Source organism: Dipodomys merriami, unplaced genomic scaffold (assembly GCF_024711535.1).
Source record: "Dipodomys merriami isolate MVZ:Mamm:240054 unplaced genomic scaffold, mDipMer1.0.p SCAF_3, whole genome shotgun sequence".
Taxonomy (NCBI): Eukaryota; Metazoa; Chordata; class Mammalia; order Rodentia; family Heteromyidae; genus Dipodomys; species Dipodomys merriami.
The window spans coordinates 92,504,949-92,528,249 of NW_027204492.1; the positions used below are offsets into that span (position 1 = coordinate 92,504,949).

At 39.6% G+C, this 23,301-nt stretch overlaps 1 protein-coding gene across 5 annotated transcripts in view; it reads right to left on the bottom strand.

The window, feature by feature from the left end:
• Usp9x (ubiquitin specific peptidase 9 X-linked) overlaps window positions 1–23,301 on the bottom strand; it is a 114,372-nt gene that overhangs the window by 16,658 nt on the left and 74,413 nt on the right. For all 5 annotated transcript variants that reach the window (XM_070040612.1, XM_070040614.1, XM_070040616.1 and 2 more), the window contains 11 exons: window positions 23,174–23,299; window positions 20,436–20,561; window positions 18,031–18,197; window positions 14,378–14,486; window positions 14,061–14,207; window positions 13,387–13,533; window positions 12,375–12,597; window positions 10,250–10,470; window positions 6,433–6,623; window positions 2,977–3,150; window positions 150–291 (listed from right to left, as the gene is read on the bottom strand). In XM_070040612.1, the coding sequence (XP_069896713.1) occupies window positions 150–291; window positions 2,977–3,150; window positions 6,433–6,623; window positions 10,250–10,470; window positions 12,375–12,597; window positions 13,387–13,533; window positions 14,061–14,207; window positions 14,378–14,486; window positions 18,031–18,197; window positions 20,436–20,561; window positions 23,174–23,299 (1,773 nt within the window). The remainder of the gene's footprint in view (window positions 1–149; window positions 292–2,976; window positions 3,151–6,432; window positions 6,624–10,249; window positions 10,471–12,374; window positions 12,598–13,386; window positions 13,534–14,060; window positions 14,208–14,377; window positions 14,487–18,030; window positions 18,198–20,435; window positions 20,562–23,173; window positions 23,300–23,301) is intronic.

Consider the following 23,301-nt stretch of genomic DNA (forward strand, 5'->3'; position numbering starts at 1 on the left):
CCTCAATAAGCCAGTTATGTTAGCTATCTCTTTATTATCACTATGAATAGAATAAAAAGGTGAATTTTTAGTATGAACAAAAACATTCTTTAAAATTCATTATATAAAATTCATCAAAACCAATCGAAACAAAACTAGAAAATTCTTACCTTTTTATTGCATTTTTCACAATGATATGCATTTGCCCCTTCTAATAAATCTCCTTTGACATACTGTTCCAAAGAGTCAAGAAGATTTTGGTGATTCCTAATGTCTACATTCAGAGTCGTGAAAGATTCTTCACATTCGTACCTAAAGATATTATTTAAGGAAGGACAAAGAAATGACTTTATTCCTTAGTTTTCTAGATATTTTCATTAGCTACAGAGTTAATAAACCCTTAATTCAGAATGTCACCACTAGTGACAGTTAATATTTACTATTTATCCTGTGTCACTATATTAGGTGGCTTACACATTTTATAAACTGAGTTCTTTGAATTTATGACAAATGTGCTAAAGAATTGTTACTATCCCCACTTCAGGGAAATAGGGGCTCAAAAAGGTTAACTTGAAGATTATACTATACCATGCTGCTTTATGTATGGTTGTTGGCAACCAGCCACTATACACAAGCAAAATCCAATAAAAATGACAGAGACAGGTAATAAGCTTGATATGAACCATGTTCTACATTTTGTTCACCTCTGTTCTACAGAAATAAAGCCCCTAGGGTTCTTTATGGTATGTAAAAAGAACTTTGAGATTGTATTCCCATGGAATTGTGGCTCAAATGGTAGAGGGCCAGTCTTAGTGAAGAAGCCAACTGTGTGTGCCAACTCTTAAACCCAAGCCCCAGTACTGGCAGGCATGCATGCACTCACACATGCATACATCTTAAAAAAAATCATGTTCCTGGGCTGGGAAGTTGGCTCAGTGGTAGAGTGCTTGCCTCACATGCATGACGTGGTGCTGTGGCTCACGTGGTAGGGCGCTAGCCTTGAGCTGAAGAGCTGAAAGACAGCACCCAGGCCCAGAGTTCAGCCCCCACAACCAACAACAACAAAAAATCATGTTCCTTCAATATTTTCACTTGACAAAAATGCTTTTAAAATAATTTGGAAAACTCTCTAAAACAAACTGAGAAGTGACAAGAAATCTGACTTAAAACAAAAGTATCCAAGATTAAGTGTACAAATACATGCCAAATTCTATGTAAGATTATAACCTCATAAAATATCATTTATAGTATTCTCTTCCTCCAATATTACTCAAAAACAGAGTGCTTCCGATAACCATATACACAGAGTCCATCACTACAGGTAATAGTTTGGCTTGTACAAAAACCACTTCACTATGATTTGGTGAAATGAGATCACAAAACACTGACAACATATGTGAGGTTAAGTCCCAAAGTAAAACTTTGACATGAAAGGCATAAATGTGTGCTTATTAGCAATTTATTTCACTTCCATTTCTGGTTTTCTAGTGGTTAACTGAAGACTTTCCTGCTTGGGTGGCTTTTTTTGGGTCGGTGGTGGGACTTGAACTCTGGGCCTGGGCGCTGTCCCTGAGCTCTTCAGGTCAAGGCTAGTGCTGTACCACTTGAGCCACAGCACCAGTTCCAGCTTTCTCTCTTTATGTGGTAATGAGGAATTGAACCCAGGGTTTCATGCATGCTAGGCAAACACTCTACCACTAAGCCACATTCCCAAGCCCTATTATTATTATTATGATTGCTTGTCTGTCCCTGAGCTTTTTTGCTCTAGAACTTGTACCACTCAAGTGCCAACCTCTACTAACAGCTTTTTGGTGGTAAATTGGGGATAAAAGTCTCATGACAAATGGACATTTACTTTTTTTGTTGTTGTTGTTGGTCAATGGGCTTGAACTCTGGGCCTGGGTGCTGTCCCTGAGCTCTTCAGCTCAAGGCAAGTGCTCTACCACTTGACCCACAGCGCCACTTCCTGTTTTCTGGTAGTTAATTGGAGATAAGAGTCTCATGGACTTTCCTGCTTCGGCTGGCTTTGAACCACAATCCTCAGATCTCAGCCTCCTGAGTAGCTAGGATTATAGGCCTGAGCCAAAATTCTTAAAGGGCACATTTATAATTAATACCTTAGTGACAAGGAAAAGCCAGATTTCGGCCTCCTGAATAGCTAGGATTATAGGCGTGAACCACTGGCTGAAAAATGCCTTTTCCTTGTCGCTGTTGTGGTACTCAGGCTTGAACTTAGGGCTTGGGTGCTATCCTTTAGCATTTTCACTTAAAGCTAATGCTCTACCACTTGAGCCACAGCTGCATTTCTGGCTTTTTACTGGTTAGAGATAAAAGTCTCATGAACTTTCCTGCCTGGGCATGGCTTCAAACCATGATCCTCAGCCTTCTGATTAAAAAAATGCCATCTTATTTCCCCAAGAATAACTATACCTAAAGGTATCTAAGAGTAAGAGATAAGAAATTAATGGGCTGGGAAGGTGGCTCAGTGGTAAAGCGCTTGCCTTGCATGCATGAGGCCCTGGGTTCAATTCCTCAGCACCTCATAAGCAAAAAGAAAAAAAGCCAGAAGTGGCACTGTGGCTCAAGTGGTAGAGTGCTAGCCTTGAGCTGAAGAGCTGGGGGACAGTGCCCAGGCCCAGAGTTCAGGACCCATGACTGGACCCCCTCCCCCCCAAAAAAAGAGATAAGAAATTAAGCAGAGTAAAAATAATATTTAGCAAAACCAAAGGATACCCAATAGTAATAGATATACATAATGTTTAATTCAGTTTTAGGTATTTTTCCCCCTCATCTGATCGAAAGAAAACTCCAGGTCTTAATCGAACTCACTGATGTTTGACAGACACCCTACTGGCACCTGAGCCATGTTGCCAATCCCTAGGTATTTCATAAACATTGGCACACTCCACTTTTGTACAAAAGCACTAGTAATAATTTTATAATTTGTTAGCATATAAACAGTAATACATACACTTTTGATACGTAATTAGCACTTACCTATGTGGGCAGCCTTGGCAAATCTTCTGATCAGCAAATGAACCTCCTAAGACTTTACTTAGCATAGCTGGATGTCCTAAGGCTTTTAAAGCTTCATCTAAACTATCCACCAATGAATTAAAAAATTCTAAAGCATCATGTTGTTCACGAAGATTAACAGGTTCACCCCAAAGCCTAAGAAATGAATGGAACAAAACATGTAACACACAACACTCACCAAAATATATGTATTATATATATTTTTTGGGTAGGAGAGAATGACACTATATAAAATGACAATATATAAAAACAATCACATAAGGAATTAGGAATGTGAGGGTCATGCACTTTACATGCAGAGAAGCTCAGAGGGAAAGTGGTACTCCAGTGGCAAGAACTGCCATGAAATTACTGATGGATAGTATTGCTCCAATGGTGGTTGGTTCAGATAACATGACACATGCATTTTTTTGCAGTCCTGGGGCTTAAACTCAGGGCCTGGGCACTGTCCCTGAGCTTCTTTTGCTCAAGGCTAGTGGTCTACCCCTTGAGCAACAGTGCCACTTCTGGCCTTTTCTGTATATGTGGTACTGAGGAATCGAACCCAGGGCTTCATGCATGCTAGGCAAGGACTCATCATGAAGTCACTTTCCTAGCCACACATATTTTGAATCCAGCTGAAGATGCCATTAAAATGAGGTGGAGAATCTCTTATATAAATGTATTTCTTTTATCTTGCTTCAACTTTGGATTATTCAGTAGAAAGAGTATACATATTTAGTCATTAAATTGATTTTCCTAAGTGATAAAGAAAGGTTTGACTTATTATAGACTTAAATCTGTTAAGTAATCTGAGGACTTAAGTTTGGCAAATCAATACTGAATAAACAAAACTATTATTTGTATGGACCACAAGCAGTGACGCTAATATGTGGGTGGCTCCTGAAAACTATCAATGATGTCTGACTGTGAAATAACACACAGGGTATGTCAAATCTATTTAATTTACGAGACAGGACAAATGCATGTTGGACATACCAGAAATCTTGGTATTATTTTTTGTTGGTTTGTGCTACTTGAACTCAAGGTCTGGGTGATGTCCCTGAGCTCCCCATCTCCCCCCACCCCAAGATTAGTGCTGTTCTACCACTTTGAGCCACAGCTCCACTTCTGTTCTTTTTAGGTGGTCATAGGATATGAGTTTCATGTATTTTCTTGTACATGCTAGCTTTGAACCATAATCCTCAGATCTCAGCCTTCTGAGCAGCTAGTATTACAGGTGTGAGCCACCAGTTTAATACTTTTTTTTTTTTGGGTCCGGTCGTGGGGCCTGAACTCTGGGCCTGGGCGCTATCCCTGAGCTCTTCAGCTCAAGGCTAGCGCTCTACCACTTGAGTCACAGTGCCACTTCCAGCTTTTTTCTTTTTGCTTATGTGGTGCTGAGGAATCGAACCCAGGGCCTCATGCTTGCAAGGCAAGCGCTCTACCACTGAGCCAACTTCCCAGCCCCCCCCCCTTTTAAAATCAGTCAAGGGGCTTGAACTCTGGGCCTGGGCACTGTCCGTGAGCTTTCAGATCAAGGCGAGCGCTCTACCTCTTGAGCCACAGAGCCACTTCGGTTTTCTTGTGGGTAACTGGAGATAAGAGTCTCATGGACTTTCCTTGCCCAGGCTGGCTTTGAACTGTGATCCTCAGATCTCAGCCTCCTCAGAGGCTAGGATTATAGGCATGAGCCACCGGCACCCAGCTTAAATAATTTTAATTACATTTTAGATAAAGTTTAGACATATTAAATTTAAAAACAGATATACTGGGGCTGGGAATGTGGCTTAGTGCTACAGTGCTTACCTAGCATGCATGAAGCCCTGGGTTAGATTCCTCAGTACCACATAAAGAGAAAAAGCCACAAAGTCACAAAGCACTGTGGTTCAAGTGGTAGAACGCTAGCCTTGAGCACAAAGGCTCAGAGACAGAGCCCAGGCCCTGAGTTCAAGCCCAAGGACCAGTGACAAAACAAAACAAAACAAACCCCAAAAAACAGATATACTAGCAACTAAACAAATGGATACTATGTATACTCTAATCCATGAATACAAGACCACTAATGTACTTTTCTGGCTTTATTCTCTCAAAAATTTATAGTCTGAATCTAATTATGAGGGAAAAATTACAGAAACCAAGAAAATCCAAACCAAGACTAACAAATATAATACAAAAAAAATCCCAAACCACACAATGGTATATACTAAAGCCTTCCCATAGAGAAATGAGTTATATGGGTACACTAGAATATTTTAGCATGATAGGCACTGTCTTAGATATTAATTGGGGGTGTTTTTAAAGAAGAAAGTCAAAGCACATTTATCCTGATTTTCCTGATTTGTTTTAGTTAATAAATGAAGGACTGTTCTTGCTAAAGGATTATAAAAGAAATAAAAACCTGGCCCTATCCTTTTCCCCCTCCCTCATATTTCTGTTCAAGCATTTCACTCCTTGTTCTTATACATCCTTCCATAATAAACCATCATACTCTTTATCAGAGGCCAAATCATGCTCCCACCCTGCCCAATCTTCGGCTTTGAATCTCTAAAACTTTTCATTGTAAAAACACAAAACTGATTACACAAGATGATAATTGATGGTGGCTACTATCACAAGAAAGGCAGAATAATATGAGACTCTTCACAGAGGTGAGCATGGAGGCATATCACCCATGAAATAGCTTTGCCTAACCACTGAACAAAACCAACACCTCAATCTGATCAAGCCTTTGGATCTCATGAAGCACAGATGAAAACAGGAAACATGGGAAGAACCTATAGGATTAAACTACTTGTTTTTATCCCCAATAAACCACTGTAAAGAAGTAGGAGAAACTTAAGAGACTCATGAGTCATTGTCATTATTAATTATTTGTGACATATGGACCTCATTTTGATCTAGATTTAAAAAATACCAGTGAAAATCATTTGAGTTATTTGGGTTGGTACAATTGATCAATGTATTTAATACTAAGGAAGGTTTTGAATGACATCACAGTAGTACCATGACTATGCTTGAAACACATTAGAGATACAAACTAGAGTATTTAAAGGTGAAATTGTATTGGGAACTTTTTCAAAACAGTCTGTAAAATGCATAGGAATATACATTAAATAGGATTGGCTATGAGTTGTCAACTGTTGAAGTTGGTTGATCAATGTACTTTGGCCTTCCTTCTGTGAGTTTTTACCTCCTATGGAAACAACAAAAACAAAAATCTAAAAAGGAAAGCTATAATACTACTATTGCTTAAATCCTGAATATAAAAATGTCTTGAATTGTATTTGAGACATTTTTATTTTACTTTAAATCCTTTTTGGTCATAATGGGGTTTGAACTCGGCACTTCATGATTGCTAGGTAGGTACTTTTTTTTATCACTTGAGCTATTGCCCCAGTTTAAAGCATATATCTTTATTATCTATTCATAGTTTACCTGAATTGTTTCCAAAATCCTCTGGGTACATAATATTGTAGTCTAGAAGCAGCTAAATGACCAAAGATGACCTGAAGGTGTCTTAGGACACCAATGTTGTATTCTTTCCTATCTTCTGTTTTACTTAATGCTGGTTTGTCTTCAAATTGTTGAGGATATCCAAATACATCATCCCTGGGATCAACATTACTCTAGAAATAAAAAATATCGTTAATAATCTAAATATGACGAGACAAATTTCAATTAGTGAACCAATGATCTCTAGTCACTTAACTTTTTTTTTTGTGCCAGTCCTGGGGCTTTAACTCAGGGCCTGGGTGCTGTCCCTAAGTTGTTGTTGTTTTTTTGCTCAAGGCTAGTGATATCCCTCAAGCCACATCCACTTCTGACTTTTTGAAGATTTTTGGAGATAAAGAGTCTCATGGACTTTCTTGACTGGGCTAGCATTGAACTGTAATTCTAGATCTCAGTCTCTTGAGTAGCTAGAACTACAGGCACAAGCCTTTAAAGCCTGATTTCCCTTAAAATTTTACTTTTTGTCCATGATGGGGTCACTGTCTCTGAGCTTTTTTGCTCAAGGCTACAGAGTGCTGTATCACTTTGAGCCACAGTGCACAGTGCTTAATTGAAGATAAGAATCTCATGGTCTTTCCTGCCCTGGCTGGCTTTCAACTGTGATCCTCAGATTTTGGCCAGCCAAGTAGCTAGGATTACAGGCATTGAACCACTGGTACCCAGCCCCACTTAAAACTTTTTTTTTTGGTTGCCAGTCCTGGGGCTTGAACTCAGGGCCTGAGCACTATCCCTGAGCTTCTTTAGTTCAAGGTTAGCACTCTACCACTTGAGCCACAGTGCCACTTCTGGCTTTTCTGTTTATGTACTGAGGAATCAAACCCAAGGCTCCATGAATGCTAGGCAAATACTCTACCACTAAGCCACATTCCCAGCCCCCCACTTAAAACTGAATCGATAAATTTTAGGCAAACATGAAGACTCTACCACTTATGAGCTAAGTAACTTTGGCCAAGTAAGTTAAAATTTTCCAAGCTTCAGTTTCCTTATATGTAAATAGGGATAATACATTTGTCATATAGTTATTGTGAGGGTGAAATAATTCATAAAAAGGGCTCAGAACTATAAACATTCAACAAAATACTGATAGTAAGTAGTGAAAACCAGATACATAAGTAAAAGACACCTACCTAACATTATTTTAAACAACTCAAAATACTGTGTTTAAAACCTCTGGTATAGAAACAGGTAATAACTAGTCCCTGCCTGAGAAACTCATAACCCAGGGAAGAAAACAAAAACAAGTGAAAATCAAGACATGTCTGCCAACATTACCAATCTTACTTTGCAGTATGGTGCCAATACAACATAGAACACAGATGCAGGAGCAAAAGTGGGACATCTTAGATTGTATCATACTTTGTGTTCCTCATTTGCTTTATTTTTTGTAGTGCCGGAGATGGAAAATTGGGTACCTCATGCATGTTAGGCAGCATTCTACTAGTGAGCTATTCCCAAGCACTTCTCTATTTCTTGACAGTATAATTAGCTATTATCTATGTATGGTGTGTGACAAAACTACAATTTGAATTATAAATATTTTTCTTTTGGTGCTGGTTCTGGGGCTTGAAGTCAGAGCCTAAGAGCTGTCCATGAGCTCCTTTTGCTAATGGTTAGCACTCTTTTTTTGTGAGTAGTGGGGCTTGAACTTTGGATCTGGACATTGTCCCTGTGTTCTTCAGCTCAAGGTCAGTGGTCTACCACTTGAGACACAGTGCCACTTCTGGTTTTCTGGTGGTTAGTTGGAGATAGAAGTCTCACAGACGGGCTGGGAAGGTAGCTCAGTGGTAGAGTGCTTGCCTTGCATGCATGAGGCCCTGGGTTCGATTCCTCAGCACCATATAAGCAAAAGAAGCCAGAAGTGGCACTGTGGCTCAAGTGGTAGAGTGCTAGCCTTGAGTTGAAGAGCTGAGGGGCAGCGCCCAGGCCCAGAGTTCAGGCCCCACGACTGGCAAAAAGCAAAAGCAACAACAACAACAACAACAACAACAACAACAAAAAGAGTCTCACAGATTTTCCTTGCCTGGGATGGCTTCGAATTTCGGTCCTCAGATCTCGGCTTCCTGAGTAGCTAGGATTATAGGCATGAGCCACTGGTCCCGCAGCACTCTATCTTTTGAGCCATAGTTCCATTTCTGGATTTTTGGTGTTTAATTGGAGATAAGATTCTTATGGATTTTCCTGCCTGGGCTGGCTTTGAACTGTGATCCCCAAATCTCAGTCTACTGAGTAGCTAGGATTACAGATATGAGCCACCAGTGCCTGGCTGAATCTTTTTTAACTAAGTAAAAGGATTTCATTCCCAATCCCTGAATGATCTGATCCAGTAGGTCTGGGGGAAAAAGTTGAAGTATGTATTTTATAAAAGCCTTATAAATGGCAAACTATCTCATCAGGAGAAATCCAGTTCTGATAACTGAAGGGAAGGTACTAAGAAACACACTTAACATTTACTATAATAAGAATACATTTTGGCTTCTCTTTTCATTAGTACTAGAAACAGAAAAAGATAAAGAAACATAGGGTGGGCACAAACATAACCACAACTTAAGTCTTGCTATATTCTCTTTGTTGAAGAACCATATCATGGTTATATTAACTCTTATCCACCATTGTAGCCTATCTTCAGTGCTTTATTCTGCACTGAATACTCTATACACAGTTTAAATTTTGGCAAAAGATCATGTAACACTATTTGAAGAACAATTGGCTTTCTAACCAAGAAGATTCATGATTTTGGAGAACTATAACCTAAAAGCAAGCGCAAATAATAAAATTGGCAGATACTAAACAACTTGGTATAAATTACTGAAGATGTAATTAAAAATATAAAATAGAAAAATGAAAATATAGCTGGGCATGGTGGTATAAAATTGTAATCCTAGGGAGGCTAAAGCAAGAGGCCTGCCTGGGCTTTACAGCAAGACCCTGTTTAAGAAAAGCAAAACAAAAAACCCCCCAAAACCCCAAAGTAACAATAAAAGGTGAAAATATAATTTAAAACTTACTTACAATGAAGATCCTTACCACTACACAAAAGCACAAATTATACTGAATACTACATTAAAAAATGGGTATAGCTGGATTAAAAGATGAGTACAGGACTTAGGATTGTGGCTAGAGTGGCAGAGTGCTTGCCTAGCATGAATGAAGCCCTGGTTTCAATTCCCTCAAAATCACATAAACAGAAAAAGCTGGAAGTGGTGACGTTGTGGCTCAAATAGTAGAGTGCTAGCCTTGAGAACAGAGAAGCTCAGGAACAGTGCCCAGGCCCTGGGTTCAAGCCTCACGATTGACAACAACAACAACAAAAAGCTCAGAGACAGTGCCCAGGCCTCAAATTCAGGCCTTAGGATTAGTGTGCATACATACATGCACGTGCGCATGCACGCAAGCACACACACACACACACACACACACACACACACACACACACACACACACACACACACACACACACACACACACACACACACACACACACACACACACACACACACACACACACACACACACACACAAAGAAAATTTGGTATGCACTGAATACATACAGGTTTCTTTCACTGCATTAAGAATAATTTAAAATATAGACATAGTTTAAAATATGTGGAGGATATGTGTAGGTTATATACATTTTTTAATATAAGCGTCAGTGTTCTGACAATACTGAAGGGTATCTCTTGTAACAGAAAATGGTATTTACTATCACAACTTCAAACAGAAAACAGAAGTAACTAAAACTTACCTCATTGTCTTGCTTCTCATCCCCAGACATATCATCATCTACATCACTACCTGTGCCTTCAATTGCAAGAATACCATTCCTGATGGAGGGAATCATGTAGAGTTGCTGAATCACAGAATTCATATAACAAGTAGCACCAGCATTTTTCAGCCCCACAAATCCTTTTGGTGGGCGGGGTCCAACAGGTGGTAGATATTCCCACTCAGTAAGTGCTTCACAAGCTAATAAAGAAAAAAAGAGTTTTATAGCACAAATACAACCATTTTATCCTTCAAGTTCCATTAAGCTGACAAAAATAACACTAACAATAGTTCTACTGCTCCAGCAGTCACCTGTCACATGCTTTTACTTGGCATCTCCCCCTCAATACATATAAAATAAATAGTAACCTCATAAGCAATCATATAATATGGCATAGTGCCAATATGCTACATATGCTAACTTTTGTCGGTCATGGGGCTTGAACTCTGGGCCTGGGCACTGTCTCTCAGCTCATCAGCTCAAGGCTAGCGCTCTACTACTTGAGCCATAGCACCACTTCCTGTTTTTTGAGTGGTTTTATTGGAGATAAAGAGTCTCACAGCCTTTCCTGCCTGGCTGGCTTCGAACTGTGATCCTCAGATCTCAGCCTCCTGAGTAGCTAGGATTATAGGTGTGAGCAACCCGGCACCTGGCTTATGCTAATTTTTCATTCATTTAGTTTTCTCCTAGCAAATGTAATAATAGCAACACTGACTTTGCCTATATACACGGAGCTATTATAAGGAGAAAACCAGAGAGAAGATTTGAATGCTTTGTAAAAACTGTAAATCACTATATATCTCATCTCCCTCCACCTAGCATAAACATGGAAACACTGCAAATATTATCATTTGCTAGGGGACCAGTTAAATTAATGATAGTATATTAAATTGAAAGGTATACAATCAATAAACGCAATTAAGTCAAATAATATGTTTGACAAGGAACCAAAAGAAGTACTTTTAAGTGAAAAACAAAAGAACATTGTAAAACTGTATCTCAATCTGCTTGAAAATAGATTTTGTATATAGATTTAACATACATATAGAGAAGTTGAGAAGACACAAATCAATAAAAATTATTGCAAAAACATACTTTTTTCCCCCATGTAAATGTACAACTCAAAAACAACAACAGCAGTTGAGGGACAGTGGCTCATGCCTGTAATCCTAGCTACTCAGCAGGCTGAGATTTGAGAATCACAGTTTGAAGCCGGCCCAGGCAGGAAAGACGGTTATCACCAAAAAACTACTCAGAAAAAGCCAGAAGTAGCATTGTGACTGAAGTGATAGAGCACCAGCCTTGAGCAAAAGAAGCTCTGGGACAGCACATAGGCCCAGTTTTGGTAGCCCCAGGACTACCAAAACCAAACAAACAGCTACAAATGCATGGGACCAGAGGGAGGGAATCTGTTCAAAGTAATACATGAGAGGCTGGGAATATGGCTTAGTGGTAGAGTGCTTGCCTAGCATGCATGAAGACCTAGGTTTGATTCCTTAGTACCACATATACAGAAAATGCCAGAAGTGGCACTGTGGCTCAAATGGTAGAGTGCTAGCCTTGAGCAAAAAGAAGCACAGGGACAGTGTGTGCCCAGGCTCTGAGTTCACGCCTCAGGATTAGCAAAACAAAGTAATACATATAATACACTAAAATAGTATCTTCTCACACTCTATTCTTCAAAAAAAAAAAAAAAGCTCCAATTTGCTAAAAACTCCTGGCAAATGATGAAATATAAAAATAACGTGGAGAAAATTTTAAGTGATGTCCTGAAAGGTTTTCTAATGATGTAATTTAAGTTGCTTTTACGTTGACTGCTTATTACTCTAGAGTTTAGGTTTTACTGTAGATCTAAAAGATGACATTGAATTTACAAAGTTCTCATACCACTTATAAGATGACATTTAACAAACATTTGAAAATTTTTTACTACACAGTATCTCCTTGGTTATAGTGATCTTAATAACATACTCATTCATTAAAACATTAAACTAGTTCAAAGAAAAAAAAGAACATGATTTGAAGATACTCCCTAAAAGAAAAATCATCAAGTGGAATTTGAAAAATTATCAATCATCACAATTTTATACTTTAAAATACTTACTAGTTATTGCTGTGCCAATGTAATACATTTCAGTCAAAGAGTCTACTATCTGTTTGAGATTTCTCACACAGCCAACAGCTAATGCTACAAGTAACTCAAAACCAGCATTAATTGTAGCTGGTGAACTACAGACTGGGATAGCCTGTTCGGCCGGGAGCTCTCCATTTCTCATATACTGCAGGTAAACATTGGAGGCAGGAAAGATGAAATCATCTATTAGTTCCTGAGGAGTTTAAAAAAAGGATTACATATTAGCAACAATATATTCAGAAATGTGTCTTATAAGAAAATAATCCTACATTTTATTGGAATTTTAGATTCTATTATATCTCAGAAACATTCGATTTCCTTGTTTCTGTTGGGGGTGGGTAGTACTGATGCACAACTTGAGCACCACTTGAGCCATGAATGCTTCAGGCTCAGCATTGTATGGTTATTTTGGAGACAAGAGTCTCACAGACTTTTCCAATTACACTGACTTTGAACTGAGATCCTCTGGGTCTCTTGTCTCCTGAGTAGCTAGGAATATAGGAGTAAGCCACTGGTGCCCAGCTTACTTCGATTTGTAATCGAAAAAAAATTTGACTTAAAAACACCACTATAGGGCTGGGAAGGTGGCTCAGTGGTAGAGCGCTTGCCTTGCATGCATGAGGCCCTGGGTTCGATTCCTCAGCACCACATAAGCAAAAAGAAAAAAGCTGGAAGTGGCACTGTGGCTCAAGTGGTAGAGCACTAGCCTTGAGCTGAAGAGCTGAGGGACAGCGCCCAGGCCCAGAGTTCAGTCCCCATGACCGGACCGCCCCCCCCCAAAAAAAAGTTCAGCTACAGTACCCATACCCTGAGTTCAAGACCCCAAATCTGCACATACACACAAAAAAGTAAAAAACAAAACACACCAAAGGTCAAGATAATATACCTAAGATATTACCAGTCAGATTTATTTCAGTCAAATTTAATGATTAACATCAGAAGGATATGATACCCAGTTTAGTACCAAGAACACTGAACTTACTTTAATGAGATTAGCACCTCCTTTTTCACAACCAATATGAAACTTCTTCTCAGGAGTCTGAAAGGCTAGTAACTCTTTTGTTACTCCAAGGTGGCCCTCCAAAATTGTCTCTTCTACACCTGTGTCACCTGTTCTTTTAACATCATCCTGCCAAAGAAAAGTATGTTAAGTGCCTAACATACGAAAGGGAGGAAAAGCGGATTTAGAAAAAGAGCTAAAGGGAAATGAAATAAATTCACCTGAGCCTTTCCATTCAAACAAGTTTAAGTTATCTTCAGAACTTTCTAGAAGTATGCTTACTAAACTGCTAAGAGAAATGCTAATCTGAATGCTACAACTATAAATTCTCACACGTTCTGCCTAAGAGCTAATCAAAAGTGCTAGTTTACAATATGCATTTTTGACGAAAATCTAGTATTTAAAAAAGATGATAGTTAAAAAAGGCCAAAGGTATTAAATTTGAAGCAGCTCAACCTTGGTATTAAAAACTTCAAGGAATTTTATATAAGCAGTTTCATGAGTTACCAATAGTGACTGAGGTGGTATATATTCTTTGGTCTATTTCATTAATTTGGAATTAACTATCTCACCAAAATGTTAAAAACTATTAAACCACTTATTAATAAAACACACTATTAACAAAGATACAACAAATAGTATTAACTGCAACTTACCCTAATTCTTTTAAGCCAATCGATTTCATTATTGAGAAGAACTTCAGCATTGGGTACATTAATATTACTGTTGTAAGCATAATTAAGAAGGTGCCTTAAGAGAATGAAGTAGTCGCCTGAATGTTTGGCCCTCTCTCTGGCTGTGCTCTGAAAACAATCAAGCATAATCATAAATTCACTTTTCAAATCATCCCATTTAATAAGAGCAAGTTACTAAAATAACCATAGAAACTTCCAGTTATTAAAACCACATATTCTTAAATATCGTTGCTGAAAGAATGAATTGTACTGGTAAACATATTTTAAAAAAGTCTCACCCCCAAAACAGTAAAGAGTAGAGTAATGAAGAAAAGCAGAGGCCTGTGTCCCATGCAGCATCTGGTGCACATTAAAAAGAATTGCTCCTGTGCCACTTGACGAACAGTTCTGAAATAGAAATGTTTCACATTTAATGAATTCTAATTAAAGAAAAAAATCTCTAACACTTTGTGTGTGGGGGTACTTAAGCTGTATGTCTAGGACTATGACCTAAGAATTTTGAGAGATGCTTTCTAATATATTTCCTCCATCCCTTTGAACAAACTGGAAACTTAAGATACAAAATAGAAAGCTTAATGTATCTTTTGGGCTTATATCATTTGTACAGGGGCCAATATCATTGTTACATGTCTATACATTTACGCTGTATTCTAATCAATTTTACCTCCCTTTTTTGCCTCTAAGAAACAGCATCCCCAACAGGTTTTCTTGTTACATTTTTATAGTTGCAAACAATCTGTTTCAACAGTATTCAATCTTCTTTATCCTCCTTCCAAGCATATCCCCTTTGCTCGTTCTTACCCAAAGAGTCTTATTTCTCTTCCATCCAGCTTTTGTTGAGTTTCTCTATGTTGCTCTCATATATACTTGCAATACAGTTACAGTTAATTCACCCCCCCTTTGTTTTCTTCTCCCCATTTTTCCTCCTCAATAGTCTCTTAGTTTGACTGATGTTTAACCATCTAAGTAATTGTGTATATGGATGCTTATACTTAGGTACATGTCTATGAGTAGGGATGCTCAAATGGAAAAGCATATGTAAGTATTAGAAATCTGAAAAATCTTCAAATGTGAAACACTTCTGGCCCAATCATTTCAGAAAAGCATTTCAACCTACACTACAGGAAAAAAAATCAGGTGCCAAAAGAGAGGTGAAATATCAAGACACAAGATCCTAACTGTAAAACACTTCTTTATCATTGCAGAAAAGATAACAGACATAATGAAATGAAGTGTTTTCTATAGTATCTTACATTATTATATACATGTTTCAGGGAGGAGGATGAACTGGTTCCGTCTTATATAAGGGAAACATTATCAACAATAGAAGGCAGAGAACTTATTAAATCAAGTTCCTTAATTCTTGTTTGCCTAAGAGGTGAAACACACTCCTAATTAAAGTATTAAAAAAACCAAATCCTAGCTATTCAGGAGACTGAGATCTGAGGACTGCAGTTCAAAGCCAGCCTGGGCAGGAAAGTATGTGAGACTCTTGAGCCTAAAGTATAGCTGTGGTTTAAGTGATAAGAGTGTTAGCCTTGAGCACAAAAGATCAGGGACAGCACCAGGCCCTAAGTTCAAGCCCCAGGACTGGCACACACACACCAACCCCCCTCCCACCCCGTAACAAAACAGTAACACAAGGAGTAAAAATTTGCTACTTCCAGGTTTGCCTTTATTACTAAATGGAATTAAGAGTTGTTCAACATGTTTATCTTTTTCAGTGTATAGTTGTCTATCCATGATAAAAAAAAATCTCAAAGGAATTAGCAAGCCTTCTCACTTTTTGCTATATGAGGAGTTCCTGAATAGCTAAGTCTGGTTGCCTTCAAGGAAATTACCCAAAGAACTTCTCTGAACAGTAAACATTCCCACTTGAGACCTACATTAATTTTGAGAATCCTCAGTATTGGGCAAACTGAACCTATTCCATTACATCATGTGCATTTAAAAAATATCTACTGAGGGGCTGGGAAGGTAGCTCAGTGGTAGAGCACTTGCCTTGCATGCCTGAGGCCCTGGGTTCTATTCCTCAGCACCACATAAGCAAAAAGAAAAAAGCCAGAAGGGCGCTGTGGCTCAAGTGGTAGAGCGCTAGCCTTGAGCTGAAGAGCTGAGGGACAGCGCCCAGGCCCAGAGTTCAGGCCCCACAACCAGACCCCCCCCCCCCCAAAAAAAAATATCTACTGAGATTGGGAATGTGGCTTAGTGGTAGAGTGCTAGCCTAGCATGCATGAAGCCCTGGGTTTGATTTCTTAGTACCACAGAAACAGAAAAAGCCGCAAGTGGCTCTGTGGCTCAAGTGACAGAGTACTACCCTTGAGCAAAAGAAGCTCAGGGACAGTGCTCCAGGACTGGCAAAAAAATAAAAAAATAAAAAATAACTTTTATTGTTAGACTTCATTTTGGCAAATTGCTTATTATTTTATGCTAACTTTACATCATTTTGCCATTGTTGAATGGCATACAACAGAAATGATAAACTGAATGTTTGTTCATCATAAAATGTAAGACAAATTAATTACATTTAACATTGACACTAATTAGTTTAAAAGGTTTACCTTTCGTATGAATGTCAGGAATAGATTGACAGGAAAGGATGGAAACCAACATTTTCTACAAATCTGACTCATATAAAAACAAGTTCAAAACAAAATTACTGTCACTGATTAAATGTTTTCTTTTTTGTTGGTCGTGGGGCTTGAACTCTGGGCTTGAGCGCTGTCCCTGCATTCTTTGGCTCAAGGCAAGCACTCTACTGCTTGAGCCTCACTGCACCACTTCCAGTTTTCTAGTAGTTTATTGGAGATAAGAGTCTCACAGACTTTCCTGCATGGGCTGGCTTTGAACCATGATCCTCAGATCTCAGCCTCCTGAGTAGGTAGGATTTCAGGTGTGAGCCACTGGCACCCGGCTGATTAAATGTTCTTGAAATCACAATGAGTGATTTATAATAATCTTTATTCTAGTATAAAATACCAAAGTTCCTATGACAACAAAAACTCATAACTTTCATCTAAGTATTTTTTTTACTTTTTTGGTTTTGGTTCTGGGCTTGAACTCAGGATCTCTTACTGAGATTGCCCTATCACTTAAACCATATTTCCAGGTTGGCTATTTGCTAGTTAATAGGGCTTGGAGTCTTGCAGACTTTTCTGCCCATCTGGCTTTGAACTATGACTGATCTCAGCCTCCTGAGTAGCAGAATTACAGGCATGAGTGACTGGCACCCACACAGATTAATAGTTTGACTAAAGAAAACATGGTGGGGCTGGGAATGTGATCTAGTGGTAGAGTGTTTGCCTAGCATGCATGAAGCCCTGGGTTTGATTCCTCAGTACCACATAAACAGAAAAAGCCAGAGGTGGCACTGTGGCTCAAGTGGTAGAATGCTAGTCTTGAGCAAAAGAAGCTCAGGGAGAGTGCCCAGGCCCTGAGTTCAAGCCCTAGGACTGGCAAAAAAAACCCAAACAAAACAAAAACCCAAACATGGCATCTAGGAATACAAGACGGAAAGCTATTGTCTTTTGTAATTTTGCAGACTAAAACAAATTTATGTTAAACAAAACACTTAAAAAACCTTCCTCAGTCAGGCACCAGTGGCTCATGCTTGTAATCTTAGTTACTCAGGAGGCTGAGATCTGAAGATCATGGTTCAAAGCCAGCCCAGGCAGGAAAGCCCATGAGACTCAGCTCCAACTGACCACCAGAAAACCAGAAGTGGCGCTGTGGCTCAAGTGGTAGAGGGCTCGCCTTGAGCTGATGAGCTCAGGGACAACGCCTAGCAGTTCAAGCCACACACACACCCCTCTTCCTCAACACCAGTGTGCCAAAGGGAATGCATTATTTGATTGCTGCCATAATGGCAGCACAAATTAATTCAATTCTGCTTACAAAAATAAAATCACATTTCTTTAAAAAAGATACTTACTTGCTGTGACAGTGTAACAATAAGTCAATAATGAATGTCTGCCAAGCTTTTTCTTTACTTAGAGTGTCTAAGGCTGTTGGAATCAAGGCAAAACATAATGTCATCACTTCCAATGCTTCACAGCAAACTTGTTCATCTTCCAAGTCCAGTTCATTGCCTGCATTAGTCTGTAAATTTATAACAATAAATTACCTAGAGAAGCATTTAAGAAAAAAAATCTCATACAACTTTAAGTTAGTGCTTAAAAACTTTCCTACTCAAACCACACAACCTCAAAGTCTCCTTACAAGTCAGTCAGTCAGTCAGTCAGTCAGTCAGTCAGTCAGTCAGTCAGTCAATCAAGCAATCAATCTGTCTCTGAACTAAGGTTTGAACTCAGGGCTTTGTGCTTACCAGACAGGCACTGTCATTCCAGCTACAACTCTAGTCATCCTTTTTTTGGGGGGGCAGTCTTACTAGAAGGCAAGGCAGGCTTGTAACTTGTGATCTTCCTGCCTTTATCTCCTACTAGCTACTCAGGAGGCTGAGATCTGAGCCCCATGATTGACAAAAAAAGCCTGACTAGCTGGGTGCTGGTGGTTCATGCCTATAATCCTAGCTACATAGAAGGCTGAGATCAGCGGACCATGGTTCAAAGCCAGCCCAGACAGGAAAGTCTGAGAGACTCTTTATCTCTAAATAACCACAAAATAGCCAGAAGTAGAGCTGTGGTTGAAATGGTAGAGTACTAGACTTGAGGACAAAAGCTCAGGGACAGTACCTAAACCCTGAGTTTAAGCCCCAGGATTGGTACCTAAAAAAGCCAAGTTAGAGGTATAGCTCAGGTTATGATACTAGCATGCGCATACACATCCACATCCAAAAACACTTAAAAAGCCATAATGTAATAATTGACAGGTAACAAAACACTAACTTACACAGGACTGAAAAGGATGAAATAATAAAAAGAATGAGAGGGATTGGGAAGGTGGCTCAGTGGTAGAGTGCTTGCCTTGCATGCATGAGGCCCTGGATTCGAGTCCTCAGCACCACATAAGCAGAAAAAAGCCAGAAGTGGCACTGTGGTTCAAGTGGTAGGGCACTGGCCTTGAGCTGAAGAGCTGAGGGACAGTGCCCAAGCCCAGAGTTCAGCCCCCACAACTGGAAAAAAAAATAAAAAGAGGGGCTGGGAAGGTGGCTCAGTGGTAGAGTGCTTGCCTTGCATGCATGAGGCCCTGGGTTCGATTCCTCAGCACCACATAAGCAAACAGAAAAAAGCTGGAAGTGGCGCTGTGGCTCAAGTGGTAGAGCGCTAGCCTTGAGCTGAAGAGCTGAGGGACAGTGCCCAGGCCCAGAGTTCAGGTCCCATGACGAGACCCCCAAAAAAATAAAAAAAATAAAAAAAAAAAGAAAAAGAAAAAAAAATAAAAAGAATGAGAGAAAGCAAATTCATTGTGAGACAATTATGTCTGATCTCAGTAAGAAGAAAAACACAGGTTCAGGCTGGAGTCAGTGGCTCACGCCTATACTCCTAGCTACCCCAGGAAGCTGAGATCTGAGGACTGGAGCTTGAAGCCAGACTTGGCAGACAAATCTGAGGCTCTTATCTCCAATTAACCAGCAAAATGCAGCAATTCAAGGTATTGCTCAAGTGGTAGAGCACCAGTCTTGAGTGGAAAGCTAAGTAAGAACACAAGGCCTTGAGTTCAATCAAGCCCTTAGTGGCACAGAACAACATAAAAAAACCCATTAATAAGTAGCTTCATAGTAGGTTTCTTTCTTTTTTTTGGGTCCGGTTGTGGGGTCTGAATTCTGGGCCTGAGCGCTGTCCCTCAGCTCTTCAGCTCAAGGTTAGCGCTCTACCACTTGAGCCACAGCACCACTTCCGGCTTTTTTCTTTTTGCTTATGAGGTGCTGAGGAATGAAACCCAGGGCCTCATGCATGCAAGGCAAGAGCTCTACCACTGAGCCAACTTCCCAACCCTTCATAGTAGGTTTCTAAAAATACTTTCCAAAATGAAATTTTTACTAAATTCGGAATGATAGCTACCAGTGAATTTTTTCACAACTAAAAACAAGTGACTAGATTTTTTTTTTTTTTTTTTTTTTTGTGGGTCATGGGGCTTGAACTCTTGGCCTGGGCGCTGTCCCTCAGCTCTTCAGCTCAAGGCGAGCGCTCTACCACTTGAGCTACAGTGCCACTTCCGGTTTTCTGGTGGTTTATTGGAGATAGGAGTCTCACGGTCTCTCCTGCCCGGGCTGGCTTTGAACCGCGATCCTCAGATCTCAGCCTCCTGAGTAGCTAGGATTACAGGCGTGAGCCACCAGCGCCCGGCAAGTGACTAGATTTTTATAGATAGTAAACAGTAAATGCATAATTAGGCAGCATTTATTTTTAAAAGGAATATATTTGTCATAATTCTTACCTTCTCATAAATTTTAGTAATTTCTTCATTTGGGCTAAATACTAGCTGTAATGCTCCGCATCCTGATGCCCAGATAATCTTTTGAATAGCTCTTATTACACAAATATCAGGCATATATCTTGATGCCTACAAGATAATGAGTATTTAAAACCATAAGGAGTATTAGAGTAGAATTCACTAGAAAGATCAAAACGTTTCTCCTTAAATTCCCATATATTGTGTCTTAAGTCTTAAGTTCCTAAGTTTTTTGTCCCACAGCAATGTAACAAAGTATGTTACGTTAATACCTGGTCCTGAACTGTTTTAATATCTTAAGACTATTGAGATGACAATCATATCACTCTCAGTTGCTTACTCAAGAAAAATAAGGCTGGGTGCTGGTGCTCATGCCTGTAATCCTAGCTACTCAGGAGGATGGATCTGAGAACTGCAGTTCAAAGCCAGCCCAGACAGGAAACTCTGTGAGACTCTCATATCCAATTAACCACCAGAAAACCTGAAGTGGTGCTGTGGATCAAAGTGGTAGAGTGTTAGCCTTGAGCAAAAGAGCTCAGGGACAGTGCCCAGGCCCCGAGTTCAGCCCTATGACTGATAAAAAAAGAAAAAAAAAACCCTATGTTCAAACAGTTGCACAAAATATTCATAGCAGCTTTTGTCACAAAAGGGCAAGCAACTTTTTTTTTACAATTAAAAGAATTATCTTTAAATTGTTTTACAAATGGGCTTTAGTTTAACATGTCAATTTATGTGTACAATGCATCTTGATCAGTCTAACAATACCAGTCTTGATAAGTATATGAAAGACTATTCATAATGGGACAATATTTAGCAATAAAAATTTATTTTGGGGGCTGGGAAGGTGGCTCAGTGGTAGAGCGCTTGCCTTGCATGCATGAGGCCCTGGGTTAGATTCCTCAGCACCACATAAACAAAAAGAAAAAAACCATAAGTGGCTCTGTGGCTCAAGTGGTAGAACGCTAAGCCTTGAGCTGAAGAGCTGAGGGACAGCGCCCAGGCCCAGAGTTCAGAGCCCACAACTGGACCCCCCCCCAAAAAAAATTTATCTATACAACAAAGAATTCTCAAAGTAACCATTCAATTGTTACTTAATTTATTAGAGACAGAGTCTTACTATGTAGCCCAGACAGGCCTTGAAGTCATGAGCCTCCTGAGTACTGAATTACAGGTGTGCAACCGTGAAAGCTCTATATGGCACATTTGTGTAAAAAAAAAAAAATCTAGAAAAGGCCAAGCCCTGGTGGCTCACACCTGTAATCCTAGCTACAAGAGGATGAGATCTGAGGATTACAGTTCAAGGCCACCTTGGGCAGGAAAGTCTGTGAGACTCATCTCCAATTAACCAGCAAAAAGAAAAAAAAGAAAAAAAGCAGAAGTAGAGTGGTGGCTCAAGTGGTCTAGCACTAGCCTTGAGCAAAAAAGCTAGGGACAGCACCAGGCCCTGAGCTCAAGTCCCAGGACCAGTACACATACATAAAAAATTCTAGAAAATAAAAACTCTTCTAGGAACAAAAAGATCAGTGATTAACTGGGACAAGAAGATAAAACTAAAAGAGAATTGCAAAGGATTTAAGAAAAAAATGACAGAACTATTCTGTTTTGGGGCTGCATGCGTGAGATCTGGTTTAGATAATGATCCCCAGAATCACAGAGAAAAAATTTCATGCAGGGCTGGGAAGGTGGCTCAGTGGTAGAGTGCTTGTCTTGCATGCATGAGGCCTTGGGTTCGATTCCTCAGCACCACATAAGCAGAAAAAGCGGGAAGTGGTGCTCAAGCAGTAGAGCGCTAGCCTTGAGCTGAAGAGCTGAGGGACAGCACCCAGGACCCATGACCGACAAAAAAAAATTAAATAAATAAAAAATCATGCACTATTCATATATATATTTGTCAAAATTTCCTGATCTATGTACTTTTGGAAATACGTTATATATATGTATATGTATATATATATCTATAGATCTATAGACATAGATCTATAGATCTATAGATATATATTTGATGCCCTAAGTTGAAGCCCCAGCACTGGCAAAAACAAACAACAACAACAACAAAAACCGGGGCTGGGAAGGTGGGCTCAGTGGTAGAGCGCTTGCCTTGCATGCATGAGGCCCTAGGTTCGATTCCCCAGCACCACATAAGCAAAAAGAAAAAAAAAGCCGGAAGTGGTGCTGTGGCTAAAGTGGTAGAGTGCTAGCCTTGAGCTGAAGAGCTGAGGGACAGCGCCCAGGCCCAGAGTTCAAGCCCCACGACTGGACCCAAAAAAACAAAAAGAAAAACAAAAAAAAAAAACCAAAAATCACCTTTACCACCCCCAAACCCCCCTCCCTGCCTGCCCACCCACCAGTGGCTGAGGTCTCTAATCCTAGCTACTCAGGAAACTTAGATATGAGGATCAAGGTTCAAAGCCAGACCAAGGCAGTAAAGTCCATGCGATTCTTATGTCCAATTAATCAGCAAAAACCTGGAAATGGAGGAATGGCTCAAGTGGTAGAGCACCAGCTGTTAGCAAAAAAGGGAGAGTACAAAGGATCTAAGTTCAAGCTTCAGTACCAGCACAAAAAATTTTAAAAAGGTCTGATGTTAAAGGGAATTTTTATTTATACTTGAGTAAAATGAGTCAAGGAAAATTAAAATTATCCTTTTAATAATCCTTATAACACATTAAATGTGTATACACATATGCGCATGTATGTGTGTGTGTATAATTTAAAATACTAACCTCATCAGATATCTGCTGAGCAAGACGAACAGACACATTTCTAAGCATGCATTCAGATGATGGGTTAGGAATGCTCTGAAGGGCACTTTGTAGCACCACTGCTTGATCATGAATAACCTGGTTGACCT